This window comes from Megascapheus bottae, chromosome X (assembly GCF_031878675.1).
Source record: "Megascapheus bottae isolate mThoBot1 chromosome X, mThoBot2.hap1, whole genome shotgun sequence".
NCBI lineage: Eukaryota > Metazoa > Chordata > Mammalia > Rodentia > Geomyidae > Megascapheus > Megascapheus bottae.
Window position 1 is genome coordinate 78957248 of NC_143547.1, and position 24632 is coordinate 78981879.

A 24632-nucleotide genomic window follows, 5' to 3' on the forward strand; every position below is an offset into this window, starting at 1 on the left:
AACATAGAGCTCCCCTATGACCCAGCAATTCCACTACTAGGCATTTACCCAATTGTCCAGAAACAAGGACATACTAAATCCACTAGCAAAACGATGTTCGTTGCAGCACAATTTACCATAGCAAAGATATGGAACCAACCCAGATGTCCCTCAGTTGATGAGTGGATCAACAAGATGTGGTATTTGTACACAATGGAATTCTATGCTGCTGTCAGACAGAATGACATTGCCCCATTTGTTAGGAAGTGGAAAGACTTGGAAAAAAACATATTAAGTGAAGTAAGCCAGACTCAAAGGAACATAGGCTCAATGGTTTCTCTCATTTGTCATAATCAGTAGAAACCTTGGGCTCTCCTAGCAGAGATTTGCAATAGAGCAAAACCTAGATACTTAAGGCCATATAGTATGACGCTAAATGAAAGGACCTCTAGGATATAGAAACAAAAGCCATATAATGAGTGATTGTTGTCCTTAAGGTACTATGTTATCTCTCATCTCTTTTGCTGTCCCTAGGTTATCTCATATTGTTACAGTATCTCACTTTGTTATCTGATATATTGGATATATTTGTATTTTGTTATTTGAAGTCAGACAGGAAAGGGAGGAAAACAAGATGAGGGGTGGGGGTGGGGGGAGGGAAATGGGGACCACGACATAAGAAAAAGTATCAATGTATGTGAATTAATGTACCTTCTATCTCGTGAATATAATGTAACCCTTCTATTAATTACAATAAAAAATATGTGAAAAAAAACTGTCCACAGAGAGCGGGCTCCATGACTCAAGTAGCAGAGAGAGACCTACCTAACAAGCATGAGGCCCTGAGTTGGAAAGACCTATTCCCAATAAATCATACACACACACACACACACACACACACACACACACACACACACACAATCATAGCTTCTTACTCTCTTAAAAGCAATGATCTGTTTATTTCCTTAAAACAATACAAAACAAAAAATATGAGGTATTTACTAATACCTCATGGCATTAAATTATTCCTGTAAATATTTTATATTGGGAACTGACTAATTCATTGGGCTTTATTCTCACCATTCACTTTTCCCTTTGCAGAAAAAAAGGCATGGCTAATGCATTTTTTATCCTCAACTGTTTCATTTCTCATTTTGTCTACATCCTAGTAATATAGCTTGTACAGCTAAGCATTCAGTCCTTTGAATCTGGACATTTCAGCTCACCTAAGATCAACAATCTTTACTGCACTCAAAAATTTAATCATTTTGTGTCTTTGTATTATAAAATGATTTATCTTTTCTCATGACAATCTTATGTCCTAAGAGAAACTGAGATGCCTAAATAATTTTAATTCTGAGTATATCCTATTTTAAGCTTAATTTATCTACTTTTGACAAATAGTGGGCTTGTCAAAGTAGTTTTGCTTTCTATATATTTCACAATCTGTATTTGCATATGCACACATAAATAATCTCACTATCAAACTTTAGATTTGCCAGTTTTATTCCAGATTATTGTTACTTCTATTCAAATGAGATCTATTCATTTCTAAATAGATTTAGGATCTTTTATGTTTATTTTGTTTTGGATTTTATGGTGCTGGTGTTTTTTTTAACTCAAGGGTATCAACATTTCATAGACAAGCATTTTACCACTTGAGTCATACCCCACATATCCAAAAAGATTTTAAATATTTTTCTTATATGCATTTGACTAGATATTCTAGGTATGACTAAAGAGATGTTCCTTCTACACACTGTTGAATAGAAATGGCTAATTTTCCAGACACATTTTATACTGACATTGATATATATATATATATATATATATATATATATATATAATTTAAACACACTTTTCATGGGCCTTCATAATATCTAAATTTTGCCCCCACTCTTACTCTTTGCCCTCATTTTACTCTAAAAAGACTAGTAAAGGTACTTCCCTCACTCAGAATCCATCCCTTCACTCTAACATCATTTTCTTCTACCAAATTGGTACTCATTCCTCTAATACTTCTATCAACATTGTCCCCTAGTTACACATCATAGTTCACCATGTATCTAAATATGTTATGCAAAGTGTTCAGAGTGAAATTAGATTTTGAAAGCATCCTTAAAACTTTTTCTATTGATTTAAATTCATCTTATGTCTCAACACATACATCTGTTCTATATTTTTCTATTTTCTTAAGACTTTGGTTTTTAAGCGAACTTGCTTGTCTTCCAATTTCTTAATATTTCCTTTCTTCTCTTCTAGAAATCTCCCTGCCTTTCCTTTTTGTCTTCTTTTTCTCCAAGGAGAAAAAGAATATTAAAATGGGGATTTTTTTTTCAATTGGTACATTAGAGAATCAATTAGTTGGGCTGAGTACTGCTCAGCCAGTTTGGTAAGTTGGTTCTCAATGGGTCAAAACTTCAATGCTATTAAATACAGTACCTTAAAAAAATAAAACATATTCTATGGGTTTGATAAGTTTTATAACAATCAGACAGAATGACTTGATATACAGCAATATATTATGGAAATAAAAAATGCTACACACAGGGCCTGGAATTTGGCCTAGTGGTTAAAGTGCTTGCCTAGCATGCATGAAGACCCGGGTTCGATTCCTCGGTACCATATACATAGAAAAAAAAAGCCAGAAGTGGTGCTGAGGCTCAAGTGGTAGAGCTCTAGCCTTGAGAAAGTCCAAGGACAGTGCTCAGGCCCTGAGCTCAAGCCCAGGACTCACAAAAAAAAATGCTACACATAATTTATTTTAAAACGTAGTTGGAAGTCAGTACATTTCAAATAAAATATAACGACATTGTATAAAAAGCTAACATAATACAAATGCAATGTGGTAAGTTTTATATATGTATATACATTATATACATATATAAAGTATAATGTAATGTAAATATATAACATGTATATATAATATGTAAAATGTAATATAAATATATAACATAAAATATATTATAAATGTAATGATATATGATAATGTATATGTATACAATATGTATATATGCATAATAAAATTATTTATATTATATCCCCCCCCAAAAAAAGCTAACATAAAAAATGTTCCAAAAGTTTCGGTATTGCAAAGAACTTCTGATTTGTTGACTAGAATTTTGAGAAGGAAGTAAAAAGTTAATACATGCATTCAAAAAGGTGCAAGAAAAATTCTTCTATAAAACATTTTATAAACACAGACTGAAGAACTAAAGAAGCTAAGTAATAGGCTTACTCCTGTCTTTGAGTAATTGAAATACATTTGATCAAAGGAATACCAGGTATAATTTTATGAGGTTGTTCTTCACTTTGTTCAGGAGAGACAAAAGTAACATCCATTTAAGTTAAAAAAGTGATGGATGGGGCATAAAAATTTCATATTAATGTTATATTTTGTTTTCTCTATGTAATATGGTTTGAAGTTTCAAAACTTATGGATTCATATTACTGTTTTATCTCACAATTCCTGATTTTCAATGACTTTTTTAATCTAACTTTTATTATTTCTCTACGTACTATAACACATTTTATCAGATCGTTCTGTAGCCTGATTCACTGAGTTAAAATCAAGGTTTACTCCATTTCCTGTACTTGTATTTATGCCATTATTTTTCATAGGTATGTCCTTCCTCCTTCAAATGTTCAAATTGGAGCTGTAAAACTATCGCCAACCAAATTTCTTATAAAATAACTGAGCATTATCAATCCGAGTTTCAAAATTTAGCGTTTAATTAGAGCCTGTACATATTTGCTCTCAGTGGAAATGAAATAACAGGCTAGATTTATGTTAATTCCTGAAACACTTTAAAACCATATAAAGTACATGAAAAATACACTTTGGGAGATCAAAGGAGAAACATCTATAAAAGCTGATAAGTTAGGTGAGAGCTATAATTATTACAGTATACTGTCTAGAGCTCCCACTCGGAGGTGTAAGGAGTAGGAATCAGAAAAATTCCTAGGGTTGAGAGTCTGAGGTGATGATGGCAGCTAAGTATGTAGAGCAAAATATCAGAGATATCTTTACAATGAAGACACTAGTGTTCTAACAACAGTAAAATGATGATAAAGTATGTACTAAGAAAACACCAAGTAAACCTCACCTGGCATTAATATAATATTAGACAAAATAGACTTCAGGGCAAAAACTTTTAGCAGGGATAAAGTGGCTCATTTCATAATCAAAGCCTCAATTTATTAAAATTCATAAAGTTCTTAAATGTTTATGCATCTAATAGCACAGTTTCAAAATACATGTAGTAAAAACTAGAACTAAAAAGAGAAATAAATAGCTTTTGTAGATTTAAACATTGTTGTGTCAATAATTGCATGGTAGACATCAGCAAAAATGCAAAAGATTTTATATTCGTCAACCAACTTGATCTAGGTAACGTTTATAGATAGAATTCTTCACCAAACAGTATGGTATAAAATGTTTGCAGTAACATATGAGAAATTTACCAATATATCTCAGATTGTGAGCTAACAAAGTAGTCTTAAAAATTGAAAGGGCACAAGTCACAGAAAGTATATTCTGATTAGTTTAATTCAATGAGAAATAAGAAAAGACCAAGAATATCTCTGGGAAGTCCTACATATTTTTAATCTAAGTAGTATGTCTACATGTATACTTTTAAATAACACATGAAGCAATCAAAAGGGAAAAGTAGAAAGCATTTTAAATATTTAAAAATATAAAAGGTAAGATACATAAAGCCATATAGTATGACGCTAAATGAAAGGACCTCCAGGATATAGAAACAACAGCCATATAATGAGTGATTGTTGTCCCTAATGTACTGTTATCTCTCATCTCTTTTGCTGTCCCTTGGTTATCTCATACGGTTACAGTATTTCACTGGTTATCTGATATATTGTATATATGCTTATTTGATTATGTGAAATAGGATAGGGAAGGTGTGGAAACAAGATGAGGGGCGGGGGTAGGGGGAGGGAAATGGGGACCAAGACATGAGAAAGGGTATCAGTGTTTGTGAAGTAATGCTTCTTCTATCAGGTGAATCTAATGTAACCCTTCTATTAATTACAATAAAAATAGATGAAAAAATATGAAAGGTATTATGTATATACCAAAAACTGAGAGATGCAGCTAAAGCTATATGCAGAAATTTATACTAGTAAATGACTACATTTGAAAAAAGTCTCATATGAAATACATAAATTTCCCACTCATGAGACTTAAAACAAAAGAACAAATTAACTGCAAATAAAGCAAGGAAACACAACACAAAGATCATAATGGAAATGAAAGGAATACAAAACAAAAATAGTGAAGCCAATAAAATGGAAAGCTGTTTCTTTGAGCCAGATTAGTTATGGAGAAAAGGCCACACATTACTAAAAACAGGATTGACATGAAATGATATGTAGAGATGCTACAAGAATTAAAAAGGATATAAGGAAAAATGAATAACTGTAAGGCAATAAGTTAGGCAACACAATTGAAATGGACAAATACCATGAATGACAGATGACTATTTATGTTTACTCTAGAAGAAACAGATAACCTGAATATTATAAAATTGAATTTGAGTTCAAAAATTGCCCAAGAATACTTGAATCTGATTGTGACAGCTTCCTAAATTCCTAATTACAAAATCAAACAAAGACAAAATAAAGTCAATGTCTTAAGCAATGAGGGAGATAGTTTAGCGGGAATAGAGAAAGAAGGAAGAGAAAAAGAGACAGTTAGAAGTAACAATATTGAAAAAACATTGCATCTGTAACTACACTCACTGAAAGCTGTTGCAAAACAGGGGGTAATGGGGATGGAGAAAGTGAGAGTAAGAGAGAGCCAATCTAAATAAACTGCTTTGCATATATGAAATACCATGGTGAAACCTCTTAGAATCATTAACATGCACTTAAAAATGAAGGCCAGGACCTGAGCACAATGTAAATTCTACTAAGAATACATTTTAATCTGTTTATATTAGCATCATCAAATTTTGAAATAGGGTAAATTTTATCAAAATAATATGATCAGCAACCCAAACATTTATATTACTATAAACATTTCACAAAAATTACCCACTGGAAAGCAAGAGACATTTATTTGCATAGGCTTCTCAAATGACCCTTTCCTTTGCCATTCTGTTAGCTAGATAGTAAGCCAGGGTTATGAATCAATGTCTTAGAAATTAGAAATGATCTAGTTCTGGGTGGCTCATACCTGTAATCCTAGCTACTCAGGAGGCTGAGATCTGAGGATTTCAGTTCAATGCTAGTCTAGGCAGGAAAGTCCATAAAATATCATCTCCAATTAGCATCACCAAACCAGAAGTGGAGCTATAGATCAAAAGTGATAGAGCATGATACTTGAGCCAGAAAGCTCATGGACAGTGCCCCACAACCAGCCAAAAAAAGTTGGGGATGGGGAGAATTTTTTTAAAGCTAAAATGGAAGGAAACATGAACAGTCTAGTCAGCTTCAATCTTTAAGATGAGAATATGCTAATTATCATGTTTGGTATCTGGACCAGGGAGAAGTTATTCCAGTTTTTAGGAGTTTGGATAAGCATAGCCAATATTCAAGACCTCACTTGTTTCTATCAATGGAGTATTTACCACATTATTAACAGGGGAAATGAAAATCAAAATAGCATAAAGTGAGATCTTATATAATGTCAGTTTGAATACAAAACACTAATTAATCAATTTGGAAAACACTCTGGCTATTCTTCAGAAGATAAAAGTGATTCTATTCCTAACAAGTGATTCTATTCCTAACAATATACCAAAGACATGAAAAAATGGCCCAATGTATATGTACAATATAGCAGCCTCAAATATTCACCAATGGATGTACAGATACACATATGTAACATATGTATATAATAGAATATTATTTGGTCACACAAAGTAGAGAAGCATGTTATATCCTACAACATGGACAAGTCTTAAAAAGTAATTGACTTGCTTATAATTGCAAAACCCTATGAATTTCACAGGCATAATGATAGTTAAGGAGTAACAGAAATGAAATCATCTTTGATTTTTTCAATTGGTAGGTAAACTAATCCTGGTTAATCTTACTAAGTAAAAGTAACTTTCACTTCTAATTCCACTGCTAATACCACTCCTGTTATGTGTTCAAGATTCTAGGCATGTAGGCCAAACACATATCAAATGTCTTTGTAAGCATTGTTTTCGACAGCTTAATTTGTTAAAAACCCATTTACTAAAGAAAATTAATTTACTAGACCCATTTGTATCATGCAGATGAACACTACTTTGGGGTGTTCCAATCACTTCTGACCAGCTCCATTTCTGCTGATGCAGTTTCTCTTTAGTTTGGGTGGAAGGAAAAGAAATGAATACTTACCACACACACTACTTCTCTAGGAATTGTGACATTTAATCTTCATGTCTCTCATCTAGATTACAAATAAGGAAACTGGTCCGGAAAGGATAAGTAGCTTTCCCAAAGTCATTTAACTAGCTGGTAAGTGGCACAATTAGAATTCTAGTTGGACTGAACACAATGTCTTTCCCAATAGAGTTAGGCAATAGGTACTCCTACAGAGAGACACTTCTTAGAACAGCTACTCTCCACCAATCTGCCCCCCTGAAAGTACTTTAAATACTTGAAGAAGGTATTTAAACTTGAAGAAAGCTGGAGTTTGTGTAACTGCTAATTTAAAAACAGTAATACCCTTTACATATTAAAGATCTCTCTGACTTATTACTGTGACAGCCACACACCTAAGATTAGGTATAAAAGGTTCCCTGTGATCACTTGTGAGGCTTAAAATCTTCAGTTGGGGAGATATAAACTCCGAAATACATTTTTCACCAGCAAAAGAAAATGTTAAAACCTGGGTGTGGTAGCTCATGCTTATAATCTTAGCTTCTCAGGAAGCCGACATCTGAGGATGGTGGTTCAAAGCCAGCCTGGCCATTAAATTCCGTGAGACTCTTATCTCCAATTAACCACCAGAAAACCAGAAATGGAGCTGTGGCTCAAGGGGTAGGGCGGTAGCCTGGATCTGAGGAGCTCAGGGACAATGCCCAGGCCCAGAGTTCAAGTTCCACAGATGACAAAAAAAATAGTGTTGTCTGTATCAGTACAGAAAATGATTTTAATGGCATGAAAAATCAGGCTGAGAGTGTGGCTTAGTGGTAGAGTGCTTGCCTAGCATGCACAAAGCCATGGGTTCAATTCCTAGATACCCCATACTCAGAAAAAGCCAGAAGTGATGCTGTGGCTCAAGTGGCAGAATGTTACCCTTGAGCAAAAGTGTTCAAGGACAAAGTCCAGGCCCCGAGTTCAATACCCAGGACTGGCAACAACAACAACAAAAAAACATAAAAAATCACTTGCTTCAAATAATATCAATATTCAGATTACTTTCACATTATACTATATAGAATACGATATCAAAACAACTTGTAATGAAACCCATCAAAATGTGTTAAAAAGGAGAGAAGAGGGGCTAAGAAAGAATAATATAGATAGAGTAAATTTCAAAGTACATTATATGCATATTGTTGCTATTACAATAAGTCTCTTTTACACCTAATCCATGCCATTTTTTAAAATAAATTAATTGCAAAGAGATTATCTTGAAGTAACACAAACTTTCAGGTTCTGGTTATTTCACATGACAATTCTTAGCACTAGCCTAGACTAGTAAGCTAAAACATGATGCAGCTAAATCCAATTTCAACAAATCTAATTTTGTCAATCCTTCTATTTTGTAAATTACATAGTTCATATAGAGAAAAAATCATTGTGCCATTATATCCAGCAAAAAGTAACATGGCTTACTATCCTCCCCAATGTCTCTGGAACTTTTGTTATGCATTCATATGCATAGCCATATATATATATATCTAATGTATATTTTTTATAAATGAGGTTATACAACACAAACTTCCTATTACTTTAATTAAAAACAGTTTTGTTGAAATATAATTCATATAGTATACAATTCACCCATTTGCAGTAAATAAAATCAGTGGTTTCAATATATTCACAGGTATGTACAATCATTACCACTTTTAATAATCCAAAAAAAGAATACTGTAGCTCTCTCACACATCTTCCCAATTTTCTCAACCCTAAGCAAATACTAGTCACTTTGCATTTATATAGATTGCCCTATTCTGGATACTTCATACAAATGGAATCACAAAGTTGTAAACTTAGTGATAATAGCAAAACCTGTGACAAATCAGCTTGTTATAAAATGTTTTCAAGATGATGCATATTACATGTATAATTTACCATATGGTAATATACATCATACTTCATTTTTAAAATATCACCCAAACACATTCCATTGTGTGAATATACTCTTCTCCTGTTTCTTATGTTTATAACTGATATTCTTCCCATTGAATAATACAAAATTAGTTCACATTTTAGTAACCACAAAGTAGTTTTGACGTAACAAAATTCTTGTAAACATTTTCCTAATATTTTAAGCTAGTCCCCATGTTTCCTTAATTGCAATTATATATACATGTAAATATACATAATTATAATTATATGTAATGAGAGAAAAAGATGTCACTTGTGTTAGTGAAAGAAGATCCTCACTTTTTAAAGAAGTCACCCACCCTGTGCTCAGCAGATTCCTTATCCATGTGTTAATCCACCCTCAGATGGAAAGTATAACTAAGTCTATGGTGCTTGTATCTGTAGCAGTCATGTACAAACTCTTTTTTATTGTCACTATTCCATAAACATTACAAGATAATAGGTATTAATACATTTATAGTGCATGAATTATAGTAAGTAATTAGAGGTTATTTTTAAAAACACATGTGTATGTCACATGCAAATGCTATGTAAAGAACTTGAGTATCTTCAGATTTTAGTATCTGTATGGAGTCTTAAGACGAATCCCTCGGGGATACTGAGGAAAGACTACATGTTCCCTGGATGTGAAGAATCATCTGGAAAATTACTAGAAATGTAAATACCTGGGCTCTGTAAGAAACCACTGTATTGGGGTTCAGCCCTCCTGTTGATTTGGTATGTATTAAAATTTGAGAGTTGCTGCAATGAGTGTCTGTTATTGTACTATAATAGCTGCCGGTTGTTTAGTTGAAATTCACAAAATTATCAGGGCAAAGAGTAAAGCTGTCTCTCTGTTTTTTCATTACTAATGTACAAAAACATATAAATACACCAAAACATTTCTACCTCTCCTGTTTTTCCTGCTTGATCCTTATTCTCTCCTATAGAATTGAAAAACTAACCATTACAGAAAGCTTTCCTACCTGACTGTCACACTTCTAAGCAATTACTCTACCACTGAGCTATATCTCAGACCTCAAACTCTCATATTTCTGTAATGCAAGAGACAATGAACTCTAGGATCCAAATCTCATTAGAAATTGTGTTATTGGAAAAATGAGATCTCATTAGATACATAGATCAGAACTAAAAGGGACTAGTGAGCTGTCCTAACCTAGACTAACATTTTAGAGTTACAAAAAATGAAGCACAGAAAAGTTTTATTAAATACTGTTGCTGCATAGCAAGTGATACTTTTCTTCCAGATTTACTATATACTGTATGCTTCATTAACATGGATTTTTAGCTAGAGATATATGAATAAAAACCACCTTGGGAGATTCCATTTAAAGATAAAGTTAAAAATATACATTCTTATTTTCTACTAAGCAGAAAAAATTGATATACTTTAATTTTGTTGAAGAAACTTATAGAGGCAAGTGAATGTTTACAAAGTCAGAAGTATTTAGAGTATTCATCTATACATGAAATAGCTTCACAAAGCTGTGTTTTCATTTGTCTTTATCTTCCCTCCTCTCATGCCAATTATTATTTCTGTTTTGCATCCAGTAGCTCATCCTGTACTCTAATACCTATTATCACCAAAGTGAATTAAGCCATCAAATAAATATGATGTTTCCAAATGTAACAATGATGATTGTAAAACTAGCATGAACAAAAAACTGGAAAATCTAGTGTATGGATTTTGTGGTATTTGTTTTGGCTGCTCTGTAATGGAGCAATGGAGCAATGTTGACAGATAAAATATTCTTTTAAGAAAATGACATGCAGCAACACTGTCTCTTCACAAACCAGAACAAGAATAAGCTCTAGGATTTTTTTAACTTAAGGAAGGCATGTATTCCTACATCGAGATTTCTCCTTGGTGTATATTCTCTATTTTTAGAGAATATGTGTATTTTATATTTACAGCGATATGACTACCAACATACAGAAATTTACCAAACCACTTCCATCCTGCCCCCATCCATATGTACCTACAATCTTCCCTATCATGGACATCCTGACCAACAAAAATTCTGGTAAGTTCTATAAAATTTGTGTCTACTGACAAAGAGACAGTTTGGATTACCTGTAACACCACAGAACTGTGAGTATTGCTGGTAAAGATGCGTGTGCTTCCTGCCTTGGAAGACTGCAAATGGGAAGAGAGGCCCATTTCGCTGCTTCCAAGGGACAGTTTCATATGCTGGTCTTCCTCTTCCACAAGAGATCTGAAATTTTATTTAAATCAGAAAGAAAAGCAAATTAAAACATGCAGAATTCAAAATCATGAAATTATTTTTAAACATGGCCATTATTGCCAATCATCTGATTATAGATTATGATGTAGTTTGGTTTCACTGCATTCCAGGTTCATATCAATCATTCTGTATCATAGAAGAAATATAAAATGATAAAAAATACAAACAAGAACTTGGAGATCAACTCAAACATGGCTTTAAACTGTAGGCACAAGAAATGTCTAGGGTCACTATAGTTGCTTTTATTTTACTGTTAAGAAAAATGCCATCAAATTGCATTGGTTATCTAAATTAAATTTGTAATATTTAATTTTAAAGATGAAAATAATAGCTTTCATCTGCTGAGCAGTTAATATGTATCAGGTACTTTCCAATAATGTTATACACATGAGCTAATTTAATCCTTAAAACACTCCCATGCAGAAGGCCTTATTTCATTATCTCCTTTTTATTTAGGGCATAGCTAATATGTCAAAGAAGTGTTAAAAGTAACCAATCTAGAGTCACAATGTTCTGAAAGTGGTTAGATTAGGATTTAAATCAAGGTCTAATCTTATTTCAAACTCAAGGTTCTCCATTAACAAACGTCAAAGATCATAATATATTAATTGCTTCCATTTCTGTTATTAGTGATCATTTAATCAATTCTGGCTGAGTGAAATTTTACATATGAAGTAATTTAATACTAAATAGCTACCGCCAATAGCATTTCTGTCTTTTCAAACATATGAATAAAGACATTCCCCATTTATAGGTAACTAGCTATGCAAGGGCCATAAAAAATGTATTGGGGGGCCAGGTGCAGTGGCTCACGCCTGTAATCCTAGCTACTCAGGACGCTGAGATCTGAGGATCATGGTTCAAAGCCAGCCCACGCATGAAAGTCCATGAGACTCTTATCTCCAATTAACCACCAGAAAACCAGAAGTGGCACTGTGGCTCAAGTGGTAGAGCACTAGTCTTGAGCTGAGAAGCTCAGGGACAGTGCCCAGGCCCAGAATTCAAGCAACATGACCAGCACACACACATACACAAAAATTTATTGGAGAATCTGAAGTCAATATGTCACTTAAAGAGGACAAAGTATCTGATGGTGAAACGCTTCTTATACTGCAAATTTATCATTAGGGAGTGGCCCCTCATTATTCCCTAGAAAAAGTACACATGGCTAAAATTCTTTCTGGATCAATTGCCTAAAAGCAGTGAAGCTACAGCTCCAAACCATTGTATATATTTATGATAGATTGCTAAATGATCATTAGGTAGAAAGATATTTATATATAATGTTATCCATTTTCCCTATTTATCTATAATTTTCTTAATGTTGACTTATTCGCTTTTCTAACTGGACTATCAAATATCATAAAATTTCACCTATTTTCAATATCTATAACCTAAGTTGATCAGTTTTGACAAGAGAGTTTTAAGATAAATAATACTTTATATAGTCTGTTTTGTGAATTCAGATACCGACGAAAAGGTTTTAAATCGTGCTATAATAAGTAAAAACTCTGGCCTTAAAGGTGACATCAGTTCTTCTTAATGATATTAGAGCAACAGTCTAATTAAAAATGAATCAATGTTATATAACTGTGTTTTATTCATCTATCATGGATATTTAATAAAGAAAAATTTAAGCAAGATTTTAAAATGCATTAAAGAAAACGAACATGCCCTTCTACTAGAACTTCAGAAATAGAAAGAGACAAAATAGAGGAGTTCAAAAGAATTAAATTACATATAATATACATAATACACAATACTCACATATATTTTTTGTTGTTGGTCATGGGGCTTGAACTCTGGGCCTGCGCGCTGTTCCTGAGCTCTTCAGCTCAAGGCTACCACCCTACACTTGCAGCCACAGTGCCACTTTCCATTTTCTAGTAGCTAATTGGAGATAAGATTCTCACGGTCTTTAGTACCCAGGCTGGATTTGAACCTCCATCCTCAGATCTTAGCCTCCTGAGTAGTTAGGATTCTAGGCATGAGCCACTGCGCCCAGCTTCACATACATTTTAAGTCATTTTATGGACATTTAAAACAACAGAATCAGTTTGACAACTCAAGAACATATTGACAGATACTGTTATCCCCAACCAGAAAATTTCTATTCATCCACAGTTATTTCAATAAGACATTCAAGTGGGCTATTTTATTAGTTTCTATATTCCCTACACAGAGCCTGACACAAGAGGCTTAATATATGTCCTCTAAGTGAATACAGATCTCATTTCTGTGGATCATTCTAAAGACATTTCTTTATCATTCAGTGTTTAAGTGACCATCAATTATCACTTTTATAAAACTGAAGACATGAAAGGGACAGGATTAAAGCTGAAACTTCATTGTCCTATGACATAGTCTGGAAATTGCTTTTCTGAATAAGCTAATGATAACAACTTGTTTACTTGTCATCTGTCTCTTGTACTTAAAATTGAGAAGCAGGATATGAAAATGCAGCCCTTTCTGCAAAATATGATTTGGTTGGCTTTTTAATTAATTACTTCAAATTTTGAAGAAGCCTTCACCAAAGTAATCATCTCATAACTTTTTATCAGTATCTTTTGACTCATCAGTATTGAAAATACTCCTATTGTTTCTGCATCACTAAAAGAACATGCCATGTCAACCTTCTTAGACAATTCGATATTTCCATCTCCTTCTCATTAAGTTTACTAACAGGAGGTGAAGTGTATCATTCTTCAACACTTATAGGAGGTGACACCTCTCTGTAAAACCAAGAAAACAATTATATTGGACTCTAGTTAAAGGACTAATGATCTGCGTTTAATCCAAGAAAAATAAAACTTTTTAAATGTCTTTTGCTCAAGTCATATAGTTAAGAGCATTATGAATGCCAATGGTTTAACAGGTGTGAGGGGTGTGAAAGGCATTTCGCTTCCATCACCACACCACTCCTCCTCCCCAACACACATTTGCCAATGTCTGCAGACATTGTTCAGTGGAGCAACAGAGGGAGGGGTATGCAATTACTGTCACTTGTTGGGATGCTGCTAAACATCCTATAATACATAGGACAGTTCTTTACACCAAAAATGTTCTCAGGCAAAAATGTCAAGAGTGCTAAGGTTAAGAAATTCTGATACAGAGGGATCGACTTCCTCATAAAATGTGTGTCAAGCAAATTTGTATTTTAAGTAATTTTCCAGTCCTATAGCTGACTCCATAAAGTAATGTTAAAAAGATTACAATACAGTAGAAGTACTCATTACCAATATTTCTTCCAAGGCTACCTAACAGGATATCTCTGCTCTCCTTCATGCCTACCAGTTTGCAAAATGAAGTGTTCACAACCATAAACGGATAGTAGCTGTGTAGTTCATAAGATAATTATATTTTTAAAAGCTGTTTTTAAAATCTAAGCTCATGTAAAAGTAATGGTTTCCTCAATTCTAGTTAAAGTAATTGTCATCTGCATTCACTTTTAGATACTGCTACAATCTAGTGAATTCTATCCAAAGGGTCCCATTTCATCACCATTACAAAAATACCCAGAAGAGAGACTGTGTTCATCAATTTTCCTTCTAAAAAATTAAATCTTTCTTCTACAGCATTGTAGTTGATATAGTGCTGCCAAGCCACCGTGCACATTGAACACTTCTTATTTTCAACACAATGACTTAACCACAGAGCACAAAAGCAATCTTTCACAAAGTGTGCATGAATCAGTCAACTGTATTTGCTCAAAGGAAACAATTACATTTCTTTTTGAAGAGCATTAGTTTAGAGATAAAGGCATTGTCGAATCATTGCACTGAAAGCATTGCAAATGTGGCCAAGCTGAACATAACAAAGACTCTGACATTTCTATGCACTGTTGTGTGAACAAAAAGAAGGGAGAGAAGTCTAAGCAATTGTCATTTATTAATACAGTGATGCTAACATTGCAATCTTGCCTCAAATTTTCCATATTTTAATAATTACTCCCAAGAGAAACATATGTAAATCATATAAACACGCAAGTCACAAAGATAGAAGTACAAGTGGGTATCATTTAGAAAAATATCAAATGTCCTACTTCATGAATATTCCATAATATACAAATGTAAACAAAAACTATCTTTATATCCATAAAATTATCAAAAACATTAAGAAAACATACCCTCAAAAATACAAGTGTACAAAATCACTTAAGTCCCACTGTATATATGAATATTTGAAGAAAAATTTTACAAACCACAAAATGGAAAAAAAATATTTTTTTCCTTTTTGCAGTAACTATAATAATAATAATGAATGATTGGGTACTGTATCTTTATGCTGGAAGTTAGACTAGAGAAAAATAAGCCGTATTAAACTGGTTCAAATATTTTTTTATAAATGACAGATCGAAGTTTAATTTGGTAGCAGTTATATAAAGAACAATATATTCTTATAGTTTGTTATATAAAAATGTTTGTGGGCATACCATAGTGAGGAAAGAAAGAGCATGTCTTAATTTTATCACTACAGTCCAAAGCCATAAATAATTTCTTAATACTCCATCTCCACACACAAAAAAACCAAATCCACTTAAATAAGTACTTTTAAGCTTTAAAAATGAAGAATCACCTTAGTAAATTATCAAATATGCATTTCCTTTACTTTGGTTTTATTACTGAAAACACCAATTCATGTCTTAACGCTAAGGAGGGCTGGTGTCATTGTCAAAATAAGAGAGAACATCTTCGTGCTGTTTAAAATTATTATCATAAAAGTATAATGAAACAGCTGACTTTTCTTGGTAGACAGGCACATTTTCTTCTAGCTCATACCAAGTGAAAAGAGAACAGTGATAGATCTATGAACAAATGACTGCTCCTTATACTTTCCTGTACTCTTTGGGAACTTGTGATAGGAAAAAAATGAGTCAGGCCAAAAATAAAATTGTAAAGCATACAAAGAACACTTCTGTCTTTTCGTTAGTTACTAACTAGCTTCATAGTGCTTCCTTTTGCTCTTAAATAGTAAATGTAATAATGAAAATTAATAACAATATCACAGTTAAAGGAGTTTGTGCCTAAAGTTTTATACAAATATTTTCAGGTTCCAGATAAACAATGTGATCATAACCAAAATTTACTGCCACTGGGCTGATAAACAGAACAGATACAAGCACAAAACAAAAACAAAAAGCCACAAATTCTTAGACAACTTGCCAAGGCACTGATTCAGGCTTTCCACCACCCACTCCCCAAGAAAATAAAATACGTATTTCTCACACTCACAGTTTTATAAGAAAATCAAACAAAAGTTTTTCTTCAAAGTACTCCCCTGCCATGTTTTTCCTCTCTGAAACAGGGAAGTGTCTTCTTGAAACAGCATTTGCTAAATGAAACATTGCTTGTGATAAACTTGCATGGCAGGTGGAGAAGAAATGTTGCCACTTGCTCTCATACTCATTTGAATTTGAGTGCTAAATCTGTCAAGGTATTTCCTCCCACCCTTGAGTAATGAATTTAACAACTTAAGATGATACAAGCCATTTCCCATTGGTTTTCACATAGATTCAAAGTATGCATATTTGCACTGAATTATGAAGATATTAATTGCTTTCCTCATCTCCTCTTCCATTCCTCCAAACAAAAACTGAGTATAAAATCATACAAATTTATATACACACAACTTTCATTGTGAAAAATGAGAAATGATGTTTTAAGTAAAAAATCAAAACACAAAATCTGTAAGTCTGAATATTTTCATTGAAATGTTAAAACAACATCATTATATGAGGAAATTACAAATACCATAGCAATGTTCCTTTAATAAAGCATACATTAATCTGTTTTCCAAACTTAAATGGAGAGGATCTTCTTAATAAAGACTCAGGGAGAACAGTGCTTTGATAAGACTTATAAATATAAATCATTGTCCATATGAAATGATAATACTACTGGAAAGTTTAGAATAACCAGTATTTACAAAATAGTTGCTATTTTTCAGAGCTTTCTTTTTCTTCTGCTGTGGCAATATCAGAGTCAATAAAAGAACAAATTTCAAAGTGATAGGATTATACTGTAAAATAGTTTTCCAAAGTAGAAAGCTATTTTGTGTGCGTATGTATATCTTGTAAGCACATGCCATATTTAAAATAGAAATGTTAATAAATAGCTGATGTCTGCTTTAACATAGGGATAAGATCTCTTACATAGCACCTGCTGTGTACCCGGCACTGTGCCAAACATGTTGTAGTATTCTACCAAATCCTCATGAAAATCCCATTTTAAAGACAGGGAAGTAAAACACAGAAGCTTAAAGACTCTCTGTTAGTCGAATAATCATAATTTGAGTACACATTTAAACCAAGAGCTGACACTGTTCCCAACACTTGAAGAGGCTAAAATTTGTAAATAGCATACAGTACAAGGAGAACCATAGAAATAAATTCTGCTAGATGCAATTGAGTTCCTGGTTTAATTAATTTAATATGAAATTAGCTGCTTTGGGTTTGGAAGAGATTGAAAGAAGATGGTTAATAGATATTTCACCACAATTGTATAGGAGAGATAATTTCCAACATGCAATAGAATACCAGGAAAAATACTAAGAGAACTGTGGTGGACAAAGATTAAATGAGGATCTTAAAACAGCTAATAGTGAAGATTGAATGTTCCCAACCCTAAGAAATATGATAAATTTCTGAGACGACATACATATTCATTACCTTAAATCTGATCATTACAAATATACATATGTACTAAGATATTACCCTATGTCCCATAAATATGCACAATTATGATGTACATTTTAAAGTGTAAAACGTATTTTAGGCACAGTGGAGTATACATGTATTCCTAACTACTCAGGAAGCTAAGGCAGGAGACTCCATTGAGCAGAGGAATTCAATCCCAACCTGGACAACATACCAAGACCCTGTCTCAAAAATTAATATATGGAATAAAATTAATAAAAGTACCCATCTTATCATTTTGTTTCCATTAAAGCAATACTAGTACTAAAATTATTCCCAGCAAATACAGAATAAATATGTATCAGCCTAGATTTAGAGGGTAAATTTTACATTACTGATATCAACATATAAAAGAACAGATTCTGAATTCCAGAACCAACACAATCACATAACTAACGGAAAGTTAATTATCCAAACCAAAAACTATTTGCACTGAATATGTCAATGTTGTCTTAAACATGCATCTTGACCCAAAAAGAAAAATTCTTGTACTTACAAACCTTGACTTTTGTATTATATTATTTTTTGTTACTCCATATTTCTCATGATATTCTAGTGAAAAAAATAGGTAGATGGGAAGATGAGTAAATAAGTGGATAGATAGATGGACGGATGGATGGAAGGATGGATGGATAACACATGTAAGAATCTATTCTATTCCTGAAGTTGAAATGAAACATCAGGAAAATGAACTGGGGCTGGGAGCATGCCTAAGTGATAAGAGTCCTTGCCTAGCATGCTCAAAGCCCTGGGTTCGATTCCTCAGTACCACATACACATAATCAGTAGAAACCTTGGGCTCTTCTAGCACAGATTTACAATAGAACAAAATCTAGGTACATAAGGCCATATAGTATAATGCTAAATGTAAGGACCTCCAGGATATAGAAACAAAAGCCATGTAATGAGTGATTGGTGTCCTTAATGTACTATGTTATCTCTCATCTCTTTTGCTGTCCCTTGGTTATCTCGTATTGTTACAATATTTCACCTTGTTGTTTGATATATTTTATATATGCTTAATTGGTTATTTGAAATAGGATAGGGAAGGGGGGAAATCAAGATGAGCAGGGGGTGGGGGGAGGGAAATGGAGACCATGACATGAGAAAGGATATCAATATTTGTGAAGTAATGTACCTTCTATCTGGTGAATATAATGTAATCCTTCTATTAATTACAATAAAATATAAGAAAAAAAAGAAAAAGTCAGAAGTGGTGCTGAAGCACAAGTGGTAGAGCTCTCACCTTGAGAAAGCCCAAGGTCAGTGCTCAAGCCCTGAGTTTGGACTGGCAAAAAATAACAAGAAAAGAAAATGATTGAACAGTTTAACATTTGTTCTACACCTGCTAAATAAAAGTCAAAGCTTCACTTGTCTTTAGGAAGCCTTCTAACATGAAAGCGTACACAAGTGCTAATGGTAGTAGGAAGACAGGATATGAAGTAGTGGATTATGGAAAGTAGTACGTACTGCTGGCATATAAAACGTCTAGCAGGAGGTGCCACTTAGCAGCTAAGACAAGGCTTGACCATTCAGAAGTGTCACTGTAAATGCAGCAGAGACCCTGCCCTCTTCAATTACAGAATGAAAAAACTACTGTGGCTACTCAAATCCTGTCAGTACCAGGCCAAATTTCTTTCAACCAAGGTGTCAGTTTACTCCTATGATCTATAACTCCCCAACTCTGAAATATGACCATTGTGCTATGGTGCAATTTAAATATTGGGTTTTAGTTTCCTAAATTTTCAGTTTGTTAAATATGCAAAGCATCCAAGTTACCTAATCTTAAAGTTTGTTATGAAGACAAATTCCATAAACTTGAAACCAATTGGAAATCACTGAGACAAAGTAATTTGGGAACAGGAGAATCATTAATCACAAAAGTTAATAATTCATGGCCAGTGTGAGTGGAATGTATATTTCTCTTTTGAAAAGAAATATGAACAAAGTAAAAATATTTCTTGTAATTATTATTCTCTTCCATGTTTAAATATATATAATATATCTATAATTACCAACTCAAAGAGTTCCACTGTCTATATAAATTCAAAGTCCATAAAATGTCTATCTTAATTTCACAATAACCTAGAGGCATCTCTATTTCAATGAATGTAGGAACATTTTAGTATCAAATCATTCATATGTTTTTAATATAATCATATTTTCAGTACAGGGGTATATAATATAAGATAGCATCCCAAAGTAATGAGTTCTGAGTTCCCAACACACACCTCATACACGAAGGTAATGGAAGCAAGGAATCAAATTTAAATATTACTTTTATATTAAAATTATTTTCCTTACCACAAAGTGATTTTACCCATGAAATCATGATATAAAAACTTAAATGTTGCCTAGCAAGGTGGCTCAAGCCTGTAATCCTAGCTATTTAGGAGGCTGAGATCTGAGGATCATGGTTCAAAGCCACCCCAGGCACTAAAGAACATGAAGGCACTAAAGAACGTGAGACTCTTATCTCCAATTAGCCACTAGAAAACTGGATGTAGGGCTGTGGTGGCTGAGGGGTAGGATGGGAGCCTTGATTTGAAGAGCTTGGGGACAGCACCCAGGCCCGAGAGTTCAAGTCCCACCATGACCCTCCCCCTAAAAAAAAACCACTTAAATGTTCCCTTCTTACTGTGTAACTCATACAAAAACATATTCATTGCTTGCTTCAAGATATAAGAAAATGTAAAATAATCCTGTTTACTGCTTTAATAATCTATATATTCAAAGATCATACTTCATGAGTATAAATATAATTTTGGCCTCAGAAATTGTTTCTTTCTCCTGACATAAGGACCCATTATTTTATTATATTCTTAAATGACTCTTTCAGCTAAGATCCACTACAATGTTCCATTTTATAGCATAAGTTAATTTTACAATCTAGCCACAGAGAATTAAATAAAATAATAAAAACTTCTATTTGTCCATGGTACATTTACTCTAAGGAAGAAATCTGATTGGCTGATGACTAGTTGATTGATTGATTTTTGTGCTGGATATCCAACCCAGTCCTCTTGTAGATGAGGCAAGTATTCTACCATCCTAGTATATCCCTAGCCTAGAAATTTCAAATGTAAGGCAACTGGAATAATTTAAGATTATCTGTGTATATATTTTGAAAAGTAACCCATGAATTGTGAGGTAGCAATAAAATACTACCTTCATTTGTTTGAGATAACTGTAAAAGAGCATTCCTTACATTTCTTCTATAGAGATTTTCTTAGTGGTGGTGGTCTTTGGGCTTAAGTACAACACCTAAATGTTGTCCCTGAGCTCTTTTGCTCAAGGCTAGTGCTCTACCACTTTGCGCCACATCCCTACGTCCAGTTTTCTGGTTCTTGGTTGGAGATGAGATTCTCAGATATTCCTGCCTGGGCTGCCTTCAAACCACAAGAGCCTCAGATCTCAGCCGCCTGAGTAGCTAGGATTATAGACATGAGCCACCAGCACCTAGCTTCTATGCAGATTTTTAAACCCGTGTTTCACTACCAAATTATAGTTTAGAATTCTCACAGGATAGGCAAGATGCACATTTTGAAGAGACAAGTCATCAAGTAGGTGGGAGTACCAGGGAGTCCAGGTGTTGTTTGCCCACTGAGATGGAAAATACTTGTAATCTTACTACCCTCACCATATCTTCATGAGCTATTTCTTGAAGTAATCATCAGTTTAAAGTCTTCAAAATGCAATTTTTTCGTATGCTTAGCATACTCTACATATTTCTTACTTTTAAATTTTATCATTGGGGTGATGTACAGAGAGGTTACCATTACATTCATCAGGTAGTAGGTACATTACTTCTTGAACACTGATACCCCTTCCCATGTTTTTCTCCCACTTTCCCTTACCTTCTGCTTTTCAACTAAACAAATAAATGTATGTACACTATACCAGGTACTAAAGTCAGATACAATAACAACAGGGGATAAACCTTAAGGAGAAAAGAAATAGGTTCATATAGTACATTAAGAAAGATTATCACAAAGATAAACCTCTTGTTTCCATATCCTGGAGTTCATTTCACTTAACCTCATTCTACATGTACATAGTTTCTGAGCTATTATGATACTATGCTAGGAGAATTGTAAATGTATACTAACTGTTACAAATGAGGGAAACCATGGAGCCTGTGTTCCTTTGGGTCTGGATTACTTCACTTAAATGATTTTTTCCAAATCTATTTCCATACAAATGGGGCGATGTCATTCTTTCTGAAGGCAGCACAAAATTCCACGGTGTAAATATACCACATCTTAATGATCCGTTCATCAACTGAGGGGCATCTGGGTTGGTCCCATATCTTAGCTATGGTGAATAATGCTGAAATACTCTACATATTTCTTAATGATTATTACTGGAAACTTGGTCAGGCAGAAGAAATTTCAGCAATCTCAAATGCATGAGACTGCTGATGACACCCATTCAACATAGCCATAGATAGAATGTTTTAGATTCTAAAAGACAATTGCTATGATCAAAACATTTTAGTCATTCTTAGCCCCTGATTCTTCCCTATCTTCTCTGTTTAATCAAATTTTAAGTACTAGTGAATCCCTCCAGCATGATTGTGTGTGTGCACAAATATATGTGCACTGGACACTGTCTCTGAGCTTTCTTTGCTCAAAGCTAACTCTCTATCATTTGAGTCACAGCTCCAGTTCTGGATTTTTTTGGTGCTTAATTGAAAGTAAGTATCACATGGACTTTCCTGCCTGGGTTGGCTTCACACCAGGATCCTCAGATCTCTATTATCACTGCTTCTAGCACAATTCTACACTGGATTAATAATTATTGGATTACTTATGCTTCTAAGTATCATATGCATGTGGCCTAGCATTTTAATACTCTGATTATATTTATAGCTCAGAAAATCACTCCCTTGCTCAGAAGCTTTCGGTGACTCACTGCTTATTAAACAAAAACTAAATCCTACACTGTCAGACTAAAGGCTTCTGAACTAGTCCTCTTTAAATAATTTTACAATCCATCAAATTACTCACAATAAATATATATTTAATGATTATAGAATCAACAAACATTCAAATTGGTATTACAAACCATTGTTTTGCTTTTTATATTGCCATTACATATTCAAAACTATGCCTTTTGCTTAGTGTAAACCAAATAATTTGGAAAATATTTTATTTAAACATTTTGAACAGAAATAAAATCATTTATTTTAAACATAAGACCTGCTAAACTTCTGTAATTACACTTAAGTTTATAACATAAGGCTTAAACTGAGTACTATTTTTATATTTATTTGCATTAAACACTAGTGAAATTTCTTCTTCTCCTAGCTATTCATATTTCTTATTAAATTATACACATAAAACACATTATCATATTTTTACCAGTCCTGGGGCTCGAACTCAGGGCCTGGGCACTGTCCTTAGGCTTTCTCAAGCTAGCACTGTACCACTTCATCCACAGCACCACTTCTGGTTTTTTTCTTATGTATGTGGTACCAACGAATTGAACCTGGGTCTTAGTACATATTAGGCAAGCATTCTACCACTAAACCAAACTCCTGGTCCCAAAAAACATTATCATTTAAGTGCAAGTATACTAACTATAAATTTGTCACAGCTTCCCTGTTATGAAAATGGATATGTAAAATAAGTCAACTAATCCTTTAATTTGATAGTAATTTAAATTTAAAGAAGATTATAATTATACTTTCTTCATTAAATTACAACTTGATGCACCATGATAAAACTATCTTCAGCAGGGCACAGTGGCTCATGCCTGTAATCCTAGCTACTTAGGAAGCTGACATCTGAGGAGAACAGTCTGAAGCCAGCCAATGCAAGAAAATACATAAAATTGGTAGAACTGCTTGTGTTAATTGGAAGTTTCTCACAATGCTTGTGAAAGCCTAGAAAGACGGTCTTCATCCAGAATGTGCTAAAATAATGACCTTCCAAAGATATCACAACCTGATCCAAGAAACTTGTCACATGATGTTATGTGGAAAAAAGAACTTTAAGGACAGTGCCCAGGTCCTGAGTATTTGCCAGGCCCAGGACGGGCAAAAAAGTGCAAAAACCTTGAAGATGTTGATATATGTACACTGTCTTGTATCACCCAAATGCCCCAACAAAACCACACTGGTCTTTAAATTTAAAACAAAAAATAGGTCACAGAGCAATGTGAAAGTGATTCAGTCTATCATGGTTGAATTTGAAGATAGAAGAGAACAAACTTCAAGGAATTCAGGTAGATCGTAGATATGGGGTTTATCCTTCTGCTTATAGCCAGTAAAAGATAACCACTCTTAGTCCGTGATGAAAATGAGCAGAACATGAATTTTCCCCTAGAACCTCAACACTGATGACACTTTGATTTTTATCTTGCTTAATGAGATGAGTACCAAACATCTGACCTCATAAAACTGCCAGATAATAATACATGTA

At 33.6% G+C, this 24632-nt stretch overlaps 1 protein-coding gene across 6 annotated transcripts in view; it reads right to left on the bottom strand.

Moving 5' to 3' along the window:
* Positions 1-24632, bottom strand: part of Klhl13 (kelch like family member 13) — a 150500-nt gene that overhangs the window by 22684 nt on the left and 103184 nt on the right. For all 6 annotated transcript variants that reach the window (XM_090325890.1, XM_090325885.1, XM_090325887.1 and 3 more), the window contains one exon: positions 11342-11483. In XM_090325890.1, the coding sequence (XP_090182016.1) occupies positions 11342-11483 (142 nt within the window). The remainder of the gene's footprint in view (positions 1-11341; positions 11484-24632) is intronic.